We start from the raw sequence: 23895 nt of genomic DNA, 5'->3' as shown, positions 1-23895 counted from the left end.
CCTTATCCGTGTCCAGAAGGCGTTTTGTGCATACTTGTGAGAGAAGCAGAGAAGCATCCAAGTCAGGAACATCTCCCCTCACAGAGAGAGCTAGGGATCGGTCACAGCATTAGGGCTGGGCAAAGGTTTATAAATCACTTCTGTTCCCAGGACACGACTGGAGTTGGCTAGATTTGAGGGCAAATCCTGTTCTAACACCTGCTTGTTATGGGACTTTGGCAGGCCTGTAAACCCTCTCAGCCTCAGTCTCCCTATCTGAAAAGTGGGGACCATAATAATAATGTCCTTGGGGCTATGGTGACGACTGCATGAGATAATTCGAGCATGTCAGGTGCTCTGACACTTGCCTGTTGCTCAGTAAAGCTGTGGGGTAGAAGGAAGGAGGAGGGGGAAACCATGATGATGATGGAGAGACAGGCTGAGGGGCCATGCCTGGGGTTTGTGTCCTCACCCTTTCTTCCCTAGGCTTCACCTCACAGCTGCCAAGCCTTTCCTGCCCTCCAGCATCTGGGAGGCTCCCCCACCGACTGTGGACCTGTGGCATTGAGATCAGTGGCAGTGTCCTCTGTCTAGAAACCCTTTCTTTTCTTTATTTTTTTAAAAAAAATTATATTTATTGGGGCGCCTGGGTGGCTCAGTCGGTTAAGCGTCTGACTTTGGCTCAGGTCATGATCTCACGGTTTGTGAGTTTGAGCCCCGTGTTGGGCTCTGTGCTGACAGCTCATAGCCTGGAACCTGCTTTGGATTCTGTCTCTCCCTCTCCCTCTGCCCCTCCCCTGCTCATGCTCTGTCTCTGTCTCTCAATAATAAATAAAAATGTTAAAAAAATTTTTTTAATTTAAATTTAAAAATTTAGGGGCGCCTGGGTGGCGCAGTCGGTTAAGCGTCCGACTTCAGCCAGGTCACGATCTCGCGGTCCGCGAGTTCGAGCCCCGCGTCGGGCTCTGGGCTGATGGCTCAGAGCCTGGAGCCTGTTTCCGATTCTGTGTCTCCCTCTCTCTCTGCCCCTCCCCCGTTCATGCTCTGTCTCTCTCTGTCCCAAAAATAAATAAATGTTGAAAAAAAAAAAAATTTAAAAATATATATATTTGTTTTTTAATTGAGATAATTGAAACATAACTGACATAATATTGTGTTAGTTTTAGGTGTACAACATGACTTGATATTTGTATTTATTGTTAAATGGCTTCTACAATAAGTCCAGTTAACATCCGTTAACTGTAACCATAGTTACAAACTGTGTAACACCATAGTTACATAGCTACAACTATGTGAAATATGATGAGAACTTTTAAAAAATTCCTGCATAGTAGGGGTGCCTGGGTGGCTAAATCGGGTAAGCGTCTGACTCTTGATTTCAGCTCAGATCATGATCTCAGGTTCATGGGATTGAGCCCCACGTTAGGCTCTGCACTGTCAGTATGGAGCCTGCTTGGGATTCTCTCTCTCCCTCTCTCTCTGCCCCTCCCCTGCTTGTTCTCTCTCTCTCTCTCAAAATAAATAAATAAACATTAAAAAAAAATTCCTGTATAGTTAACATACAGCATTATGTCAGTTTCAGGTGTATATTCTGATTCAACCATTCTATACATTACTCAGTGCTATCATAAGTGTACTGTTAATTCCCTTCACCTATTTCACCCATCTCCCCACCCACCTCCTTTAATTATCAGTTCTCTATAGGTAAGAGTCTGGGTTTTGTTTGTTTGTTTGTTTTTTTTAATAAAAAATTTTCTTAAGTTTATTTATTTTGAGAGAGATAGAGAATATGTGCACATGCGCAAGGGAGGGGCAGAGAGAGAGCGCAAGAGAGAGCATCCCAAGCAGGCTCCGTGCTGTCAGTGCAGAGGCCGATGTGAAGCTCAAACTCATGAACCATCAGATCATGACCTGAGCCGCAATCAAGAGTCAGATGCTTAACCAACTGAGCCACCCAGGTGGCCCTTGTCTCTTGTTTTCTTTGTTTTTGTTTTCTTTCTTAAATTCCACATATTAGGGAAATTATATGGTATTTGTCTTTCTCTGACTGACTTATTTCAGCTAACATAATACCTTCTAGACCTATCTATGTTGTTGCAAATGGTAAGATTTCATTCTTTTTTATGGCTGAGTAATATTCCATTATATATATGTGTGTGTATTGATATATATATATATATATATATATATATATATGTATATCAATATATATATATATCACACTTACAATGATAGGTTTTAAGATCTACTCTTAACAACTTCTAAATACGCAGTACAGTGTTATTAACTATAGTCCCCATGCAGCACATTATATCCCTATGACGTATTTATCTTCTAACTAGAAATTTGTACCTTTTGACCACTGTCACCCATTTCACCAACCATCCCCACCCTGCCTCTGACAGCCACCAATCTGTTCTCTGTATCTATGGAATCAGGTTTTTTTAGATTCCACAAACAAGTGAGATCATATGGTATTTGTGTTTCTCTATTTCACTTAGCATAATGCCCTCAAGATCCATCCATAATTGTCACAAATGGCCAAGACTTACTTCTTTGTCACGGCTGAGCAATATTTCATTGTATATATGTATACACCACTTCATTATTTTTTTTTAATTTTTAATGTTTATTTTTGGGAAAGAGAGAGAGAGAGACAGAGCTTGAGCAGGGGAAGGGCAGAGAGAGAGGGAGACACAGAATCTGACACAGGCTCCAGGCTCTGAGCTGTCAGCACAGAGCCTGACGTGGGACTCAAACCCACAAATTGTGAGATCATGACCTGAGCCGAAACCAAGAGTCGGACACTTAACTGACTGAGCCAGCCAGGTGCCCATATACCACACTTCCTTTATCCTTTCATCCGCTGATGGACACGTAGGTGATTTCAGAACCTTTTCTTTCTAGCAAGGGTGACCCTCCCTTGCCCCAGGTTAGAACCTTCTAGGTCTCTCCACCTTCTGCCTGGTTAGCAGGACACTTGCCCTTCTTATCCCCAGTTTCTCTCTACTCCAGCTCTCTACCACCCCCAGACTCAAGTACTTATCGTCCCGAGGTAGGTGAGGTACTTCGTGTCAGCATTCCCTCTGCAGAGAGTGTGTCTGCACATAGAAACCCAGCCCGCCCTTCTAGAGGGCTCACTCTTCTACAGGGAAAGGTCCCTCTGGCAGCTGCATGGAAGGTAGTTTGGAGTGCTCACAGAAAAGAGGACACATGAAAATCTTCCAGGCAAACTTTAGACTTCCTCTCATTTGGTGGGCCTCACATTTCCCAGCCCTCTTCTCCAGTTTACTTGTTTGCTCACCTTCTTTCCATCCTGGATTGTTGGAGGCCACCCCTCATCCATCTGTCACTCCCAGTTTCCCTCAATCCTCCCCTCATCCCTGGTATGCTTTTCTGGTCTCGAATTCATTGTCAAACACATTGGAATTCCTGAAACAACTCCGCTTCCACTGCTGAGGTATCACAGATAATTCATTGTTATGATGTGTGTGGAGTTACAATCATAAAAAGACAATTTTCCTAGGTGATTTATTATAATGGGGGTAGGCGCCAGGTTGTTTACCATTCAAAGAAAGAGTCCAGGGAATGGATTAAAACTTTGGGGAGAATTTATGATTAAACCTCAAGGTATCCTAATTCAGAGTCAGGACAGTTTTCTGCTTGAATAATTTCTGATGTCTTTGGACCACCCAGCTTGAACTTCCCTTGTCCTGCCTGTGGTTAGAAATCACTTCTAAGTATCTGCTCCTACTCAGTACTTGCAATGATCTCGCCCCTGTTTTGAATCTGATTGGGACGTCACGGATCATTTATAGATACTCTGATTCCAGTATTAAAAATAAATGGATTATAATTCTTTTACCATAACGGAGGGGGGGTTGATTACAGCTTTTGATGTTATGGAAGGAACACTGTGATAGTTGTCAGAGCCCTGGGTCTGGCTCCAGCTCTGTCACTAGAATGCTGAGAGGTCCTGCACAGAGCAATTAGCTACTTTAAAGTTTGTTGATTTATTTATTTATTTTGAGAGAGAGAGAAGGAGAGGACCCCAAGCAGACTCTGTGCTGTCAGCGCAGAGCCTGACATGGGGCTCACAATTCATGAACAGTGACATCATGACTTGAGCCGAAATCAAGAGTTAGACTCGTTAACTGACTGAGCCACCCAGGAGCCCTGAGAGCAATTGACTTCTGAGCCTCAGTTTCTTCATCTGCCAAGAGAGCCGGTTGGGCCAAATGCTTCCTTTGTTGTTAACCATTGCTAACATCCTGTGAAGTCATGCCCAGGATTGGACACACTGTAGGAGGGAGTGTGAAGCTCATGGGTATCCCTGGGAGAAATGCAGGGATAGGAGGTCTTTGGTGTTATGTTGCCTCCATACTTATTCTAGCTGTAGGTAATAAGACTCCACTTTCCTGTCCTTCCTTTTAGGACTCTCCAACGAGTTTTACAGACTTCCTGGATGAAGAGTGCCTGAGAGACTGACAGTCTGCGTTCCCTAAGATGGAGAAGACAGATGGTAGGCAGGCCGCTCTGTACTCCCTGGTCTAAAGCGAGTACTTGGGTTGGAAAGGGATTGCCTTCACAGATCCTGGAAATAGCCTAAGGGAGACCCACAAGAGACATTCCCCAAATAGGCAGTGCTGGGAGACCCCAACCATGTATTTCAGGTATGAACAACAGAAGGTGGTAGAAGATGAAAAGTTTCACATCTGTGTCGCACTTGTGTAATTTTTGGACAGTTTTCTCACCTCTTCCAAGCATGGAGAAGGGAGCAGGATGCCCTCACCCGTTACCCTCATTTTTTTTTTTTAATGTTTGTTTCTGTTTGAGAGAGAGAGACACAGACAGAGTGAGAGCGCAGGAGAAGCAGAGAGGGAGACACAGAATCCGAAGCAGGCTCCAGGCTCTGAACTGTCAGCACAGAGCCCAACGTGGGGCTCGAACCCATGAACCGTGAGATCATGCCCTGAGCCAAAGTCAGACACTTCACCAACTGAGCCACCCAGGTGCCCCTTGTTACCCTCATTTTAAGGATAAGGAACTTGATGTCTGAGAAAGAGGCACAATACGGTGAAAGAGCCTTCATTTATACCTGGGTGACTCTCCCTGTCATTTAACTCCTCTGAGTCTCAGTCCCCTCATGTATCAGTTAACTCTGCTGTGTCACAAACCAGTCAAAAATTTATTGACTTAAAATAAAGACATTGACTATTTCCCAAAATATTCTGTGGGTTGTCTGGACCATTGTTCTACTCTGATATTTGACATGTGCTGGGCTTATTCATGTGTTTGTGGTCTTCTGGGTGACTTGGCCGGATGATTTAGAATGGACATATTTACATCGCTGGTGGTTGACTCCATGTCACCTGGGGCACAGGTAATGATTTGGCCATGTGTTTCTCATCATCCAGCAGGCTAGCTGGGGCTTATTCACACAGTGGCCGAAGCACAGCAAGCACAGCAAGAACGGACAAACCCCAGGGGCACCTGGGTGGCTCAGTCGGTTAAGTGTCCAACTTCGGCTCAAGTCATGACCTCACAGTTTGTGAGTTCGAGCTCCACATCAGGCTCTGTGCTGACAGCTTGGAGCCTGGAGCCTGCTTCAGATTCTGTGTCTCCCTCTCTCTCTGACCCTCCCCCACTCACACTCTGTCTCTGTCTGTCTCTCTCAAGAATAAGTAAACATTAAAAAAAAATTTTTTTTTAAAGAACAGACACACCTCAAAGTGCCAGCAATTTTCAAGTCTCTGCATTTGTCACATTTGCTGTTGACCCACTGGTCAAAGCAAGTCACAAGGCCAAGCTCAGGGTCAATGTGGGAGGGGAGTGTCCAAGAGTGGGATATGATTGTGGCTGTTTTTGCAAACGGTCTACTGCCCCTCAGCTATAAGCAGGTATAAATACCTACTTCATAGGGTTGGTAAAAGGCTAACTGAGATAATGCATGCAAAGTTGTTAAGTAATAACTATCTTGCACAACAAATGTCTTCATAAATATTCCCTTCTTCCCCTGTCCAGGAAACATGCTCAAGGTTATAGAGGAGATCCGGATCTCCTGACTTTCTAATGAAATGCTTTTTCCAGATCACAAATGTCAGGTAACAGGAGTGCCTATAATCCCCCTGAATCACATGACCTTTAACCAGCACAGGACTTAGGGACCAGACGGCAACTCCAGCCCTGCCTCTTCCTTCTTTCCAAATGTAGTCACCGTATATGTCAAGAGTCTGCCTTTCTCCCCAGAGAGCTGCCTTTTCAGTGCATCCATGGAAGTGGTCCCACAGAACACCAGTTAATTCTCTTAATGCCCTGGGGGCCTGTCATTCCTGCCTGCCTCATCTGTCCCGGCTCAGCTCAGCAACTGCCCCCTCCCCCCCACCCCCACCGCTGTGCTCCACATGATTACCCACAACTAGCTCAACAAAGGCACCCCTCCCTCAGGCACAACCACCTCACAAAATAAAGGCTGAAGAGGGAAAAAGCTTGGTCACTGTCTTAAGCCTTCTGAAGAGGCTGGCTCATTAAATCTCCCTTCCTCTGGCTGTGTTTTGGGTCACTTTCTCTATAGTTTCTGTTTTTCCTATTTCCTTCAGAAAACGAATATAGGCTTTTGGACTTTTCTTCCTCACTTTAAATATCTCTGATTGGTGAGCTCACCTGCTGCACTTCACTGTGTTCCTCAAGATAACCACTGTGGCATCTCCCTCCTTCCCTAGTCCCCTTCCGATCCCCTTTCTTGCATCTGTGTGTGTCTTAGGCTCACAACTGTTTGCGGGTCATTTCCAAGGGTCTAGTGATCTGGCATGCTTTCAGACTCTGTAGGGAATCCTAAGTAGCTCTGAGCCTATATAACTTACTTTTTTCTTCTCCCCTGACTCCTTTTCCCAGTTTCCCCAGAATTATCTTCTTGGACTCTTGAGGCTGTCATTCTAACACAAAGCTAAATATTCCAAGGAATGAGCACACCTTCAGCAGATCCTCCCCTGCCTCACTCAGCACCAGCCTATCTTGCCTTTCTCAAGTCCCTGTGCTGTGTTCTTTCTATGGCATTCATGCTAACAACTGCAATGACTCTGTCAGTTAGGTATTATTATCACCACGTTACAAATGGAGAAACTGAGGCATCAGGAAATTAAATAATTAAGTAATGTTCCCAGAAGTAGGAAATGACAGAGCCAGGATTCAAATCCAGCCAGTTTGGCTATGTGTTCATTTATCCGATCTGAAGCTCATTTTGAGCAGAGACGGTCCTCTTAATTAATTCTTGCCCTGGCTCAATGCCTGGAATTCTGAGGTCCTGCATACCTGTCACCAGGTAGAATTAAGAAGAGCAGGGCCAAATGTGAGCACAGGTCTGCTGGCATATTGGATCAACTCCCTCATACAAGGTCCAGCATTCCTATTACATTGGGAGAAGGAGAAGGAACACAGTGGTGGGTGGCAGGTAGAACAGGTGTGTGTGTGTGTGTGTGTGTGAGAGAGAGAGAGAGAGAGAGAGAGAGAGAGAGATAACCCATAGGGCTAGTTTAGGAAAGCACCTATTAAATCTATCATCCTGGATGGCTGCTCAGTCTCCAGACTCCTTTGGTTTCCTTCCATCTCCCTTGTGGAAGATTTTGCCTTCGAATCTGCTGTTTCTTATTTGATGCTATTATTGTATTTGTGCTCTGGACCTGCTCCCAGAGGCCACTGGGCAAATCAGCCTCAATTGAATTGAGGCAATAAGCAGATAAATAATGCAGCCTCTCCTTTAGGAGAGTTCCTTGCCTTCTGGGTCATAAATCTGCTCTCTACTTAACTTTAGACAAATACCTCCTCTCTGATTTGGTCTGTCCCTGTAATCCAGGAGGCTGCAGGGCCGACCAGTAGGCTTAAGAGTACAGCCAAGTGTAGCCTGGAAAACTAACAGAAAAGCAATAGCTCTCAGTTACTGAAACTACGAGTGTGCCTCTTTGGGAAAGCAGGTTGGTAAAACATTGTGTGGGTGAATGGGAACTTATTTGGTATGGGGGGGGGCGGGGGTTGAGACGTATTTACTCCTCATTACCTGAAGTTCAGGTCCCTGCCACAGAAATGGTAGAATCCAACGAAGACCATCCTGTGGGTGAGCACCAGTGCCTCCTTTTGTTTCTTGCTATGGTTGTGACGTAACTGTGTAAAGCCTATGGCTTTACTGAGCCTACTAGGCTTGATTGTGTCAGTGTGCACACCATGAACCTTTGCGTGTCTAGTTGATTTCATTTAGTTCTTTGGAGGTAACTGTACTTCTCTAAACACAGAGGGCCACCTGAAAAGCATGTGACACTGGCCAAAAGGAGAGATCAGACGAGCAAGTGGGAAGAACTCAGGCCCAATATGTCATCACATGTGGGGAGAAAGCAGCCCCCCAGAAGCTACCCCAGGTAGCACCATCAACTGCACCCTTTTTCTTTAACTTGTCCCTTTCCCTTCATTCCTTTCTCTTACCTTGACCATGTCAGCCTTTAGCTTCTCTTACCTTGACCATGTCAGCAGGCTCCCAAATGGTCTTGAGGCATTTGGTTTGTCCTTTTTGCAGTCCTCTGTGAAGATACTCTGAGAAGCCACAGTTGATTACCTGCAGAGTGAAGTCAAGGCTTGTTGGTGTGCATGTGAACTGCTCCAAGATCTGGTTCTTGCTGACTTTTCCACTTGTCCCTTTCTACTCTTCTCTACCTCACTTGGAGCTCCAGCCACATCAACTATATTTACAGAACCCCAGAACACTATGACATTTCACACCTCCATGCCTTTGCACATTCTCCGATGTGTATCTAGAATCTGTGCTATTTATTGCTGCGTAACAAACACCCCAAAACTTAGTGGCGTAAAACAAGAATGTATTATTAACACAGCTTAGCTGAGTGGTCCTCACTCAGAGTGCCTCACTGTCACTGAAGTCAGATGATGGCGGAGACTGGAGTCATCTGAGGGCTCTTTTACTCATGCCTGGCACCTGGGCTAGCATGGCTAGAACAGCTTGGGCTGGCTAAGCACGTCTCACCCTCTTTCCCCATCTCTTCCGTGTGGGGCTGTTAGGGCTTCCGCACAGTATGGCAGTCTCAGGGAAGATGGACTTCGTATGTGGCATCTGCCTTTCCACTGAGTGTGCATTCTAACAGACCCAGGTGGAACTCCAGGCTTTAACCTTGGAATTCCCTCAGCATCATTTCTACCATATTATTTTGGTCAAAGCAGTCACAGGCCAGCTCAGATTCAAAGGGGTGGAGAAACAGACTCTGCCTCTCATGTGGGATTCCCTTGCCTGTATGGAGGGTGGGAAGTGATGGTGGCCATCTTGGAGATAAACAGCTACAATGTCTTTCACCCTCTTGTTCTCCTGGTAAATTCCTGTTTGTTCATTTTATGTCAGTCTTAGGTCACTTTTGTGAAGTCATCCCTTTCCTACCAAGGCAGAATTAACCTCCAAGCCTAAGAAAAGTACTTTTTAAAAGTTTATTTGCTTTTATAATTAAAAAAAATTAATGTTTATTTATTTTTTGTGAGCAAGAGACAGACTGAGCATGTGTGGGGGAGGGGCAGAGACAAGAAGGAGACACAGAATCCGAAGCAGGCTCCAGGCTCTAAGCTGCCAGCACAAAGGCCAACGCAGGGCTCGAACTCACAGACTGCAAGATCATGACCTGAGCTGAAGTCAGATGCTTAACCAACTGAGCCACCCAGGCGCCCCTAAGTTTGTCCCCTTCTGTGCACCCAGGCAAATCCACTTCCATTATGAGGCATCGGTTTTCTATGTTTTGTGTTTCCACAAAGATAATAACTACAATATTGAGCACGTGTTGAGTGTTTATCATGCGAAGCACTTTATAAATATTAATTAATCAGTTCTCACAATAATCTCATCTTGCTATTGATATTCCCATTTTATAGATGATGAGACATAGAGAGGCTAAGTCATTTCCCTAAGGGTCAAAATACAGACCAGGCTTTTGAACCTGCATTCTTGATCTCTGTGCTGTCCATTAATGTTCTCTCCTGAGCTAAGCAATTTTGGAGCATGTTTAGCAGAATGTTAGGGGTGTTACATGAGAACAGACGATTTAACCTGAAGAAGTCCTTATGGATGCAAATAGTTGAAGGACTGACTTATTCTCAGCATTCACTGCTGGAGTCAAGAAAATCAATGGTGCCTTGGTGTGATGAACTTTGTCATCACAATGTCCCCTGATAGTCTGGGCTGCCCTGAAAAGTCATGAGTCCCACCCCTCTCAGAGGATGTACACCAATGTTCCTTTTGACATGGCCCTTTTTCCTTACTAGCTTTTATCCAGTCTATGAAGAATATGGTATTTCCTCACCTGACATGAGCTTTTGAAAGTGAAGCACTTTTACTCATGTTTGTAAAGCACTAAACAGTTTTCAGGTGGAAAAGAGCAGGAGCTGTGCATGACTACATGTTCCAATTCTCTCTGATCCTCCTGTATCTGAAGGCTGACACATATGAGGTAGCTTAAATAATACAGAAGACATAACTCCTTGATATCTCTGGCTTCGGCAAGCTTTACTAGTATCTATTTGAATAATGCAAGGTTCTTTCTTAATGTTGAGGCAGTTGTATATTTTATCCTTCAAAACCTTCAGTATTCATAATTTCCAATTAGTACCCTGATCCGGCAAATTCCTGGCCACTTCAGTTCAGCAGTTACCATGACTCAGAACCAGAAAAACAGTATGAGACTATTTTATTTTGCTGGTCTGTGGGCAGATTCCACAGCAGTAACTGAGATGAATACTGCAAATTGGAAACTATTTCCTCTACCTATTTCCTTGCAGACATTGGCTAAGTACACACTGATTTAATAACCTGGACTCTCAGCATGGCCGGAAGACTGTGAGAATCTCAGCTTTAATTTAGAGGCTGGGACATTTAGGAGACGTCTCATGTGAGAGCCTTAAGTCTAAATCACACATATTCGGCTTCACCACCCTGCAATTCTTATTAACATTGTGCTTCTTTTTTACATGTCTCCCAGCCAAAGACCAGTCCTCTCAGGGAGAGGAAGAGAAAGACCCTCCAAAGAGCCACCCCTACTCTGTGGAGACCCCATATGGCTTTCATTTAGACCTGGACTTCCTCAAGTACGTGGATGACATTGAGAAGGGAAACACCATCAAAAGGATTCCTATCCACAGAAGGGCCAAGCAGGCCAAGTTTAGCACTTTGCCCCGAAACTTCAGCCTTCCTGACAGCAGGGCTCGCCCCCATGCTGCTCTTCCCCACCAAAACTGGTCCCCAGTGGTGCCAAGGAAGGTGCCGCTGGGGACAGAGGAGCGAGCCCAGTCGTTGCCACCTGGTGAACATGTGCAAGCCTCCACCAGCGGGAGTGACGTGAGCTACCACAGGAAGGCCCTGCTGGCGGAGACAGCCAGACATTTGGAGGCTGCAGCCCCCAGGGAGGCTGAGCTGGCCTCCGGGAGTGGACGGCCCCAGCTCTTGAGGGCATCCAGCATGCCAGCCACACTGCTGCAAAACAGGGCCTCTGAGGACCCAAGCCTAAACTCAGGTCCCCCCACACCTCCTGCCCTCCCTCCCCTTCAGGGTGAAGGCAATGTCTGTGATGGCACCTTTGGCCCTGCAGATGGATTTGCGGGCTTTCAAAACTCCACCCCACGAGCAACAACTCAACCCAAAGTCAGAGAGTTTGGGGACCTGGTGCCAGGGATTCCAGAGCTGGTCCAGAAAGGCGCTGAGCCTCCAGAGGATGCAGATGATGAGGAGGCTCCAAATCACCTCTCTTTCCCAAGTCCTCCCTTCTCATCCCAGGATGCACTGATAGTTCTCGAGGATGAAGAAGATGAACACAAAACCCCAGAAGCAGAGGTAGTGGTCACCCCTGGCTCCCCAACACCAAGTCCCCCACCTCTGCCATCACCCATCCCTGAGAACGAGTTCCCCCTAGAAGAAATAGAGCTCAACATCAGCGAGATCCCACCCCCACCACCTGTGGAGATAGACGTGAGAAGCATTGGCGTCCGGGTCACGGAGGAAAGCCTGGGCCTCCCCACGATGGATCCCGTCAGCATCTCCAGCCTGAAGCAACAGCTGTCTGCCCTTGAGGGTGAGCTATCTGGAAGAACTGAGGAACTGGCCCAGGTCAGAGCTGCCCTCCAGCAGCAGGAGGAGGAAATCAAGGCTAGAGGGCAGAGGATTCAAGAACTAGAGTGCACTGTAGCTCAACTGGCAGATAAGCTTAGCCATGAGAACGCCAAAGATGCTCAGGGCCAGACTGACGCCGTGGTCAACACTGACCCCCTCCATGGACTCTTGACCAGGGAGTTGTGTGACAAGAGCATTGAGGTCAACCTTCTGGGCAGCACAGGATCTGAAAGCTGGAGGGCTGGAGGAGAGGAGAATGGGCTCTTATGGGGGCAGGACAGCCACAAACCGGGGGATTGGAGCCCAGCAGAATTCATGCCACCATCTCAGCTCTCACTGCCACAAGGACCCGAGATGGTCCTCACGCCCTCTTTACATAGCTGCCTCTCCACTGAGCTGAGGATCGAAGAAACAGGCTCTGAGCTTGAGGGGGACCCTCAGGTGGGAGCCAAGGGTCTGGGCAAGGGACCAGGAGGCTCTCCATGGAGCAGTGATAGAAAGACTCCTCCGGCAGGGAGGGAGGAGGCCAGTTCAGAGCTGCCAGGGAAGGAGCGCCCAGGGAGGCCATCAAGTTCACCAACAGATGCCACTATTGGGCAATATGTTAAGAAGATCCAGGAACTCCTGCAGGAGCAATGGAGCTGCCTGGAGCACGGGTACCCGGAGCTGGCCAGTGCCATCAAGCAGCCTGCCTCCAAGCTCAGCAGCATCCAGAGCCAGCTACTCAGCTCCCTCAACCTGCTGCTGTCTGCCTACTCGGCCCACGCTCCACCCCAGAAGGAGCCCTCGGCCCCCGCCTCCTCTCCGCTGATGGGTAAATACTGGTCCCCAACACAGGGAACCATTTCTCCTCTACCTGGCGAGTCAAAGGGAAAAAGGATTTTAATTGCATGCATATGTATGTATTTTTAAAAGGTTTAAGCAGCTCGGGGAACCCAGTGGAATAAAAACCCATCTATGTAACAGTGGAGGCTCTGTGCCCCTACTCTTGTCCTTGCTCTAAGGTTGGGCCTGACTGCAGGCTGTGCAGGCCTGTACAGCTGTGCAGATAGCACAGGGCACAAAGATGCCGGCCAGGGAAGTTAAACGGGAGCAGAAATTCAGCCCACACTCACTCGCCAAGTCTGCAGCACTGTGTCCAGCCAGAGGGGTGCCTGTTCCTCATTTGCATGGTGCAAAGGCAATGTCTAGGGCAAGAATGGCCCTGGCTGTGTGTACTCTAAACCTCAGCCTGCCTTCGCTGTTTCCTGGGCTCTTGCATTCCTGTGGTCCTCTCTGGTTCTTGCACAGTAGAGGTTTTCTCTAGCCTGGTTTTGGAGGAGCATGATGTTGAGATCGGAAATATTTCACTGAATACTTTGTGTGTGTGTGTGTGTGTGTGTGTGTGTGTGTGTGTGTGTGTGTGTAAGAGAGAGATTGAACGATACATGTGGAAGTCGGCCCTTTGGCTGAGCACACTTCCTCTTGTAAGAGATCACACACTTTTCTGTTGCATAAAGTGGAACCATATTTTGCTTTGCTCAACGAGCGGGGCCGCAAGTCTGCTTCCTGCTGCAGATCATAAACTGGCTGCTTTTTCCTGATGTCGGTGCTATTTCCAGTCTTGCCCATTGGAAAATGCCTCCCATAACTGTGAGCACAGCAAAAGAAGCCACGTTCTCGTTCACGTGTCTGCTCTACCTGCCCTGCATCGCAGGTGTCAACTGGCTTGTGAGCCAGGAAAGACCACTGAGGTGCCCTCCGGCAGAGGTGGGTGTTGGAGCAGAGGTCATGTGAATGGACCATTCTGCCATTCACTGAGCAAGTCTGAGCCTCAGATTTCCCTCCCATAAAACAGGGACGATAATGGCACACACACCACATGGCTCTTCTGGAAGAGTGCCACTAATTCCACTCCACCATCCACACTCAGAAGGGCTTTGTGGACAGGGACAGGTCAGCTGGTGTTGACCAGAAGGCCAGGCCTCCTCAAAGACCTTCACAATATTTGATTTACATTATCTAGTGCTCTGTCCCTTTCTACCCCCTCACATACCTTCAGTGTGTATCCGCTCAAAGCAAGAGTACCGGTTTCGCTGCATTCTGGGGCATCCCCAAGATCATTCTAACCTGTGATGTTGTGTCTGCCTAGAGATCTCCCCGTCGACCAGCCTTAAGTCCATAATGAAAAAGAAAGACTATGGCTTCCGTGCAGGAGGTAATGGGACCAAAAAGAACCTTCAGTTTGTTGGGGTTAACGGTGGGTAAGCATCGCTCGTGAAGCCCAGACTGCCCCCTCCACACTTCCCATCCCGCTGTTGTCCTTAGTGCTCTCTTTTCCTAGGGGGAAGCATCTGGTTCTCATTTTTCTTCAAGGGAATTAACAGCCCTTTAAAACTCCATCTTGGGTTTGCATGTGTTTGGCTCCTTGCCAGCTGTGGTGGTCTGTCGGATCCCATGCTTTTAATGTCTCGGTGTTGGTGCCCCCTGGGGCCAGGATTCCAGGTGGCTTCTGGGAATTTGGGGAGCACATGGGCCCTTTACAGAAGACATTTAACCTGCACAACAAACACTGAAACCAGGACAAACTCTTAGTTTGTTGAACTTCAAATTTCATCCATTTAGGTTTTTTTCTTCCTTTTAACTAACTTACTGCAAACCAATCCAACATCTTTTAGCGTGAAGAAAAGCAACCAATGCCTATTGACTCAGAACATGAATCAAACTTTATATATTCTAGAGAGTAAATCATCGGCTTTAGAATATTTTCTTTCTTTTTTTTTTTTATTTTATTTTTTGAGAAAGAGTATGAGTGGGGTAGGGTCAAAGAGAAAGGGAGAGAGAGAATCCCAAGCAGGCTCCAAACTGCCAGCACAGAGCCCGACTCAGACCTCAAATTCACAAAACAGTGAGATCCAAGAGTCGGACACTTAACGGACTGAGCCACTCAGACGCCCCTGGATTCAGAGTATTTTCTAGACCAGTCATCCAACAAACATTTATTAAATGTTGACAAATGTATTAGGTGTCAGTCATAAAAAAAGTGAAATAAATCATGGTCCCTGCCCTGAGCTCATAGTTTGGACAGGGCAGGGAGAAGACAAGAAGTAAAGAGAAAATGCTGATATGCTGAGATGTGTAGAGGAAGAAGTGTAGGCCTAAAGGAGGGGCACATGACCCAGCCAGTGGCAGGCCCCGGTGGTGGCCCCAAAGGGGTCAGAACCCCTGCTTCCTTCAGGTCAGATCAGAAGGAAGACACCAGGTTCAAATAAGAGTGACGGCACTGTTGCAGGTTCTGCAAGGAAAACGTCAGATATAAGGAAATGGGATGTCATAGGAGGGTCGCCGTTCTCATGGCCACTAACGTCAGCTTTCGCTGCCGTTTTCAGCTTTCGCCAGCTCATGCACAGGAAAGGAGAATCAGCCTAATCTCAAAGTCTAAAAGCAGGTTCTCTCTCTCCCCTTCTGAAATGCCCCTGACAGTGCCTGCCCTGTGCCCAAACCTGGAAGTCAATCTTGCAGCTAGAGCTTGCCTCAGTGTCTGCCATTGGCTCCTGTCTCTCTTCCCTAAAATGTGCCAAGTTGGGCCCATGCTGGGGCCCTTGCATTTGCTATCTGTCCTTCCATCCATCTCCCCCACCTCTTAAAGTGCTCCTGTCCCAGATATTCTTCAGTATTTGTCACTTTAGTCCAATGTTTCTCAACCTTGGCTGCACCTTGGAAACCCTGGGGGAGCCTTAAAAATACCAACGTCTGAGTCCCCTCCCTGAAAACGCCAGTTTAATTAGTCTGGGGTGCAGCACAGATATTGGGAATTGATATCCCCTCAAGTGATTATAACGTACAGCCAGGGTGAAAAAACTTCTGCTCTAATTAATGTAGCCCCTCCTCCCATTACTCAATCCCATGGTCCTTTATTATCTTACTCATTGTTCTTATCACTATGTAATTATACTGTTTACACGTTTACTTTCTGTTGTTTTCCTATTAGAATATAAACTCAATTAGGACAGGTACTTTGGTATAGCATTTACAACAGTGTGTGACACATAGTAGGTGCTCAATAAATTTCTGTTGAATGAATGAACTGACATCCAGGTGAAGTCTTTATGGAAGCAACTGTAAGACAAGACCAGCTTGGTAAATGTAGTATGTCCCCTACTCCCTTAATCACAAAAGTAAAAGGTGGTTCCAAGCACAATAGAAGAAATATCTGGTTTAAACAAGACAGAATGTGAACACGCCAAGGAGCAGGCTGGGTTTGCAAATCCAGTGAGCACAGGGGCCTTCCATAGGGGCCATCATTCAGAGAAAGGGCATGAGGGGGTTCTGTGGAAGCCGTGGCCACTGGTCTCCCCTGGTCTCTGTGGCATTGTCCAATGGCCCCAGCACCCGAAATCTTCATCCTAACTGCAGCATCCTCTTTCGGGGTCTCCTGTTGACTATCGGCAGAAGGATCGATAAATCTTCCAGGACTTCTCTTCATGGTCTGTGGTCTGTCACCTCAGTGGAGTTGCACATAATTGAATATAAGGATCACTCCTGGGGAGGAGGGGCCACAAGTCAAGGGGCCCGTGCCCTTGCTTTTGCTGTTGCAAGTAATAGCTAAAACAGGCTGCAGCCAGGAAAGGCAGATGCTGGGTTCAGGTACCCTGACTGTTCAGGTTTCCCATGGAACCCTGCTGGGAGTAGATACAGATGGGTCCTTCCTTTCAGAGGTCAGCTGGGCTAGAACAGGGGAGCTAAAGGGAAGCCTCATAATCACCTGGAGACGTGATGATTTGTCAGTCAACTCAGAGGATCCAGGGTGGAGTGGGGATGTTTGCCTAGATCTGGGCCCCTCTCTAGACAACACGTTAGGATTCCCGAAAAAATGCTTCTGTGAGAATCTTGGATTGCTTGTCTGAATCCTCCAAATGCATTGGCCAATTAGGGTATGGGCTATTTACATGTTCACTGCAAAGAGCTCAGTTAATTATCTTTTCTCCCCAAATGGCCTCTGGTGTTAAAGCCACAGCTCTTAACCACATCTTTCTCTGACATAAGGTTCCTGGGAGTCCCCTCAACCGGGTCTGCAGGTATAGAGAATGGAGATGTGGTTTAGCAAGCTGGGAATTATTACCTGAAGCCCACCTGGTTCTTATATGTGTTGACCTGGGCACCGGGTAGAAAGCACAGAATGAGTGACCTTTGTCTTGTTCTCCAGCTATGAGACCACCTCAAGCGAGGAGACCAGCGGTGAGGACAGCTCCCCGGAAGACTTGTCTGACAGCGAGGCTGAGAAGAAATGTGATGGCACAGAACACAAGCGGGGCAAGGAGGCCCACCCCGGCTGCAAGGCCGGGCAGGGCATCCCAGAGGGCACCAGCACCTCAGGCCAGGACGGTGGGCCTCCTGAAGACCTCTCCCATCCCAAGGCTGAGAGGTGAGTCAGATGGGCACGGATGGGAGTATTGATCCTCCGAGAAAGAGCAAGGGCATTTCTTCACCCTTTTATTCCATTATTTGTTCATCTGTTCATCTTTCTCTCCGTTCACCAGATTTACTGAGTTTCTAATCTATGCTAGGCACAGACGTAACTCCTGCCTTCATGGGATACCCTGTCATAGAGCTCTACGTGTAAAGCTAACATGGCCCCAGCACTAGAAATGCGAAGGACTTTACATGTACTATCTTAGATAATCCTTTTAATTATCCTGCAAGGTAGAAATTATTATAATCCCAACTTTACAGATGTGGAAACAGAGGCTTAGAGAAGTTAAGTGACGCAGCTAGCAGAGCAGGGATTCTGACCCAGATCTTTTCTGATTCTTACCCATATGCTTTTCTGCCTCTCCTGTTGGCCATGTTGACATAACCCCGTCTTTGAAAGAGATGTGAGGTCATGTCACATGATGAAAAGAGTACTGCCTTTGGAGTTGGACACACTTGGATTCAAATCCTATGTCTGCCACAGGGTCACTTTACACAAGGCACCTGAACTGTGGTTGCCTCAGTTTCCTCATTTGGAATAATGTGGATAACAGCCACCTGATAGGTTTGACCTGAGGACTGGATGAGAAAAAATATGTAAAATGCCTAGCACAGTGCCCGCCACACAGTAGGCTCTCAAGAAATAGTGGAAATAAGGATAGTAAATACCATAATCATCACTACCACACCCAGCCAGGGGTAGTGACAAGCAGTGAGTGGGATCTGACTACTAAGCGGGTACACAGGGCTGCTCCAACATGGCAGCACTATAAAGATGTGATGAGGGTAGAGCTTCCTGGTGACCAATGCCATTAAGTCCTACCCCGGGATGGTCTGTCTGCCCTTATACTAACACGGGAAGAGTGCTCATCATTGAGTGCATCCCAGCTTAACTGATTTTCATTTTATTGACTCTGTTAGCATTGATGGTACCCTTCATGAAAGAACAACCTGACAAAATTTGCTAGTATGGATTGGGTTCTTTGGGTTTTTCAAGTCTCTGAGGCAGAAAATGTTTTAGCCAAAGTCAGGAAGACAGGCCTTCCTTTCCCAGCATGTCAGGAATTGCAGTTAGGCCCATGGCCCCCAGAATGCTTTGGTGATCTACTCCCTCCTCCTGAAAACAGCAGGATTAAAGGGGCAATGTGCTTGACTCACTCTTCAGAAGAGTTCAGAAGCCAAGCCTCATTGTGGGAGGCTGTATTCAGTGTAATATCCCTTGTCCTGGGAAGTTGCTCAGTGTGGGTGTTTCAGCTGCTGAGAAGCGAAAGTCAAGGTAGGGGATTACTTTCTTTTTTATTAATATGAAGATATATATATATATATATATATATATATATATATATATATGTATTTTTTTTTCCTCTTTAGATATAAGCCTTCAGAAGAATTCCTCAGTGCATGCCGGGCATTGAGCCAACATCTGCCAGAAAGTGGGGCCACCACCGACCAACTCTTGGTACTGTGATTTTTCATTGTCATGGAAGGATGTCCCTGCCGTTTAAGCTGTTAGTTCCAGCTCGGTGACTTTGGTCTCCCGCCTGAGGCAGCAGTGTGGGTGTGCACGGAGTCCCTTTCCTCTGGGTACCTTCATTTGCCCAAACTCTGCTGCCTAGGTGATGGGTTATGCTGGGAGAGGGGAACCGATGCATTTGCACCAGGAAGCAGCCTGGTGCTCAGAGGCACTATCGAGGGTTATCAGGCGCTGCACCTGAATGTCAGGTGTACAACAATCAACAAAACAAAACTGTGTGGCTTAGGCTCAAAATCACCTCACAATTGGAGAGAGCTGTGGGCAGAGTGAAGAGCATGTGGAATGGGAACCGGGATTCTAGTCCCAGGACCTCTGTGAGATCTTGAACAAGTCAGTTCACCTCATTAATAAAATGAAGGTGGGCGGTGGGCAGCATGTTTCATTACCCTCAAGCCCTTGTACTTAATTCTGTAGTCTATACTGTTTTTCTTGACGTGTACCTATGGGTTGAGAGACCAAAAGCAAGAAAATATATCTGTTGGCACCTTAATGGCCACAGAGGTGTAAACAGATAACCATTAGGTTCTACTTTTACTCAAGAAATACTGGCACAGACACATTTTCCCAAGTCATGAGAGCCAGCTGGTAAGCCCCAGTGTGTAACAACCCATAAGCATTTTAGAGCCCATTTTGTTCTCCCTTGCAGAAGAGGCTTAGGGGTAAAAAATGATTGACTCAGCCCAACCCATCTTGATTATTTTATCTCAGCTGATTTGGCAAACAACTGTTCCCAGATTGTTAAAAAACCAGTGTGTGATGTGGATGGATGTTGATCGAAACTCCTGTTACTTATTCTGAATTACAGAATAAGTAGTTCTGAATGAATTACAGAACTAAGCTGTATGTTCCTTAATATTAGGATCTTTCTCCAGATTCTCCTGAAGATTCCACAGGAAAGGGAGATATTTTGATATATAAAAAATGTTTCAGCCACAAAAGACTCCACTGTTTCTGCCTAGAAGACATAGGGTAACCTGGATGGCTCAGTTGGTAGAACATGCAACCCTTGATCTTGGGGTCGTGAGTTCAAGCCCCACACTGGGCATAGAGTTTACTTAAAAATAAAGTAAATAAGAAACAGAAAAAGAAAAGTGATGGAGGATGTGCAAACCTGACACCACACCCACGTTAGGTTCAAAGTACCCCCGACCCCAACCCCACCTTCGAGACAAAGCAGGTTGTACAAAGACCTCACTGTGTAGAGCCAGGGACAGGTTAGGGACTTTTCACCCACATTTTGTAGTTGAGACAGGAAGGTTCAAAATGACTACATGACTTCCAAGGTCATATAACTGAGCCAGGACTTAAGCCTGGCTACATTGGCTTAAGTGACTCCAACTCCAGTCCCTTTCCAGAATGAGTGTGAAGTCACATCCCCATGGTTTCTCCTCCCCCTTACATAAATAACATAACATGTTCTATTTTAAACATGTAGGTCATGTAACACAGAGAATCGATGTCATTTATGTCTGGAATTCTCCTCATCGATGGTTCCAAAGGAGCTAAATACTGCAGATAGTGAGGTCCTGCCATGGGTTGTTAAATCATTTTCTCTGAAGGTTCTAGCAAAGCTTAAAAGCCAAAAATAATTCAAGCACAGCTGTTTGGGTTTTATTTTCTAGCATAAATTGGCCATGTTGTTGATCTTAGCTTTCAGCATGCATTTTTCCCATTAGTAAAATGTTGTGACTTGCTAGTTATGGCTATTGAAAACACACAAAAGTCCTGATAGAGTCTGGGCTAAGGTCAATATTGGCTGGTTATATGAAAGACGGGGCCTTGGTTATCCTGTGCATACAAGGGACGCAAGCTAAACTTACAGTAGATTCAAACTGTCACCTAGGACACTGTCACCAGTTATTGTTTGCTCTCCCAGTCCTCTTTCTACCTCACATGGGGGGCTCATCACACAGGTGCAAACTCAACCCCACCAGCTCTGATCCCTCCAGGAATAAGTCACATGGAGTTACAGGGAGCTGAAGGGATAGCCGTGAAGCATCCAAAGCTGACTTTTCCTAGTGGAAAGGAACACCCCAGCTGGAGCACCCCAGGCCAGGTAATCTCCTGGAACTGGAATCTGTTGGTATTTCAGAGGCAGAGCTTGAACACCATCAGTCAAGAGTGGTTCCGCATCTCCAGCCGGAAGTCGTCTAGCCCTGCTGTGGTGGCGGCCTACCTCCGTGGGGTCCAGCCCCACTCCCCACACTTCCTGAAGCTGCTTGTGAACATGGCAGATGGCAACGGGAACACGGCTCTTCACTATAGCGTGTCTCACTCCAACTTCTCTGTGGTGAAGCTGCTGCTGGAGACAGGTCAGAAACAAGTGCATCTGCACAGCCCGGGTCCCTCCTTGAAGGGCAACTTTTGTAGCCACTTCCTTCCAGGGAGGTGATGCTTCACTGTCCTGAGTTCCTCCTGTATTCTAGGAAGTGGACTAGACCACCGTGCCTTTGTTATGTCACTTATTCTTCACAACGCTCTTGTGATGTAGGTATTACTACCCTCACATTGCTGTGTGGGACAACATCAAGTGGCCTAGGAGTGATGGCGTGGACAGGTGGGTGATGGGGCTGACTGAAGGCATGTCCAGGTGCTAGGAGTCAGGAAGTCATCTAGGAGTTCAGGAAGGCTGTATGTGGGATATCTAGGAGAGTATCTATAGGAGATTTAACACCCCAAATGATCCTCTGCAGAGTAGGCCCTCTACTAAGCCCCTGGCAAATGAGGTCTCACTTAATCCTCATAACTCCTGTCAATAGGGATGATTACTCCGATTTTTTATAAGTGATGCAAGTGATGCTCAGAAAAATCAATAGGCTTTTGCGTGATCCCAAGATCACATAATGACTAAGTGTGCTGCTGGGGTTTAAAATTGATACCACTGACTTGTTCTTCCCATTCCTGGCATCCAGGAATTAGAGCACATGCTAGATCTGTAAATCTTATGTAGGAGGCTAGAGGAGGAGTTTAAGTGGGCATCGGGGAGTCTCAGTTCTAGATCCAACAGCTTTCCCCCAACTTGGATCTTATCCACCCTGCCTTAAATTCCTCCCACGGCTTTCCATGTCTCTTAAGGTGAAAGGCAACTTCCTCAGCCTGGCCTTCAGAAATCCAAGAAGGCCTGACTCCTGCCTGCATTTGCTCCCTCAGCCACCACCATGCATTCTCTTTCCATCCACTCCAATCAGATGGCCTCAAACTCACCATGCTCATTCCCTCCTTTTCGCTTTCTATCTGAACCCTTTTCCCTAAAACCCTTCTCATGACTGGCTCCTTCTCATCATTCCAATACTCCAAAGTTCCCTTAAGAAGCCTTGAAACTTTTTACTGGAATGAATAGGTGATGGACCTAATGACAGCCTGAAATTCTTTCCGCTTTCCACATCATCAGAGGAAGATAAAGTCCCAACTCGACATTGAGCCAATTTTACTAGATTTCAGTTCTTCATGGATACCACAAAAAGGGTAGCTCAACTGAGAAAGGCACATAAGTCAATGGAACATGCCCCTGTGCGTGAAGAATCCAAAGACTGGAAATGTAGAGCCCTCATCTTCAAGTAGCTCAGACTTGCAGCCTGTTAGAAGTTCTCCAGGTGGGCCAGGCCAGAGAACAGATGCCCTAAGCTTTGGTTGTTGTGCACTTCTGCTGGTGTGGACTGAGAATCCATTCAGTTCTCACCAACCCTAAAGTGATCTGGAAGCTTTCTGTTTAACATACTGATAGAGCTAAATAGCTGTAAGCACAAAGAATGAAGATTTGCTGGAGAACGGGCTGAAGGTACCATTACTTTCCCTCAATGTAGAAGGGCTGTTGAGGAGGACAGACCAGTCACACTCCGAAACTTAGGCTCCCATCCCAGGCAGTTGTGAAGCATCCAGAAAGCACACTACAAACCATAAGGGGCTACACTGAAGTGACTCGTCATTTTTGAGAATGGAGCCAGTGGGTGCACCTCTACCACCTTAGTCCTTTGTGATCCTTTTTTTTTTTTAATTTTATTTTTTTTTTTTTAGTATTTATTCATTTTTGAGAGACAGAGAGAGAGAGAGAGAATGAGCATTAGCAGGGGAGGGGCAGAGAGAGAGGGAGACACAGAATTCGAAGCAGGCTCCAGGCTCTGAGCTGTCAGCACAGAGCCCGACGTGGGGCTTGAACTGACGAACCGTGAGATCATGACCTGAGCCACAGTCAGACACTTAACCGACTAAGCTACCCAGGCACCCCATGTGATCCATCCTTTATTTTGCCAGAATGCCACTGCAGGGGAGAAAGCTTGTTGAACTGGAGCGTGCTCAGTCATGAGTCTTTCTTGTTGACTCCAGAGAGGGTTGGCTTTACTCCCTAGGGGCTGCTCAGAAGAATTTGCTGTGAAAGCCCTGGGTGAAGCCCCTTTCTGAATCCCTGAGGAGGAGTCAGTCCTTACTCTGCTGAGCTACAAGTCATGTTCCTGAAGAGAGTAAAGAGAACTGTAACCTGAGGACTGTTTACACCTCTTAAAAGCAAACACAAGATAGTCAAGAGGTAAAAATAAAAAAGTCATTAACAAGGCAATGCAGATATTCCCATCTTTATCAAGGCAAAGTTGTGAGGCAATGTGTGGAGTTAGATTCAGCTTTCATAGCCCCGCTGGTCATGACAGTGGTCAGAGGGGCTTACTAATGATAAATGGACCAGACTGATTTTTTTGTATCCACTGGCATCCTGGCATCACAATGGCACATTTCTGAAAAATTGTTTGAGGTGGGGTGGAGCGAACGTCAAACAAATATTGTTTTTTTACCCCAAGTA

At 46.6% G+C, this 23895-nt stretch overlaps 1 protein-coding gene across 3 annotated transcripts in view; it reads left to right on the top strand.

Annotated features, from left to right (window-relative positions):
• Positions 1-23895, top strand: part of KANK4 (KN motif and ankyrin repeat domains 4) — a 73122-nt gene that overhangs the window by 37544 nt on the left and 11683 nt on the right. For all 3 annotated transcript variants that reach the window (XM_086717161.1, XM_086717160.1, XM_025912244.2), the window contains 6 exons: positions 4414-4501; positions 10998-12935; positions 14253-14364; positions 17307-17525; positions 18944-19031; positions 21199-21418. In XM_086717161.1, the coding sequence (XP_086573287.1) occupies positions 4486-4501; positions 10998-12935; positions 14253-14364; positions 17307-17525; positions 18944-19031; positions 21199-21418 (2593 nt within the window). In that variant the 5' untranslated portion in view covers positions 4414-4485. The remainder of the gene's footprint in view (positions 1-4413; positions 4502-10997; positions 12936-14252; positions 14365-17306; positions 17526-18943; positions 19032-21198; positions 21419-23895) is intronic.

The sequence above is a fragment of the Puma concolor genome, chromosome C1, assembly GCF_028749965.1.
Source record: "Puma concolor isolate L17-30 chromosome C1, mPumCon1.1.hap2, whole genome shotgun sequence".
Lineage (NCBI taxonomy): Eukaryota > Metazoa > Chordata > Mammalia > Carnivora > Felidae > Puma > Puma concolor.
The sequence above is the reverse complement of the archived record's forward strand: the minus strand, read 5'-3'. Positions and strand labels throughout refer to the sequence as shown.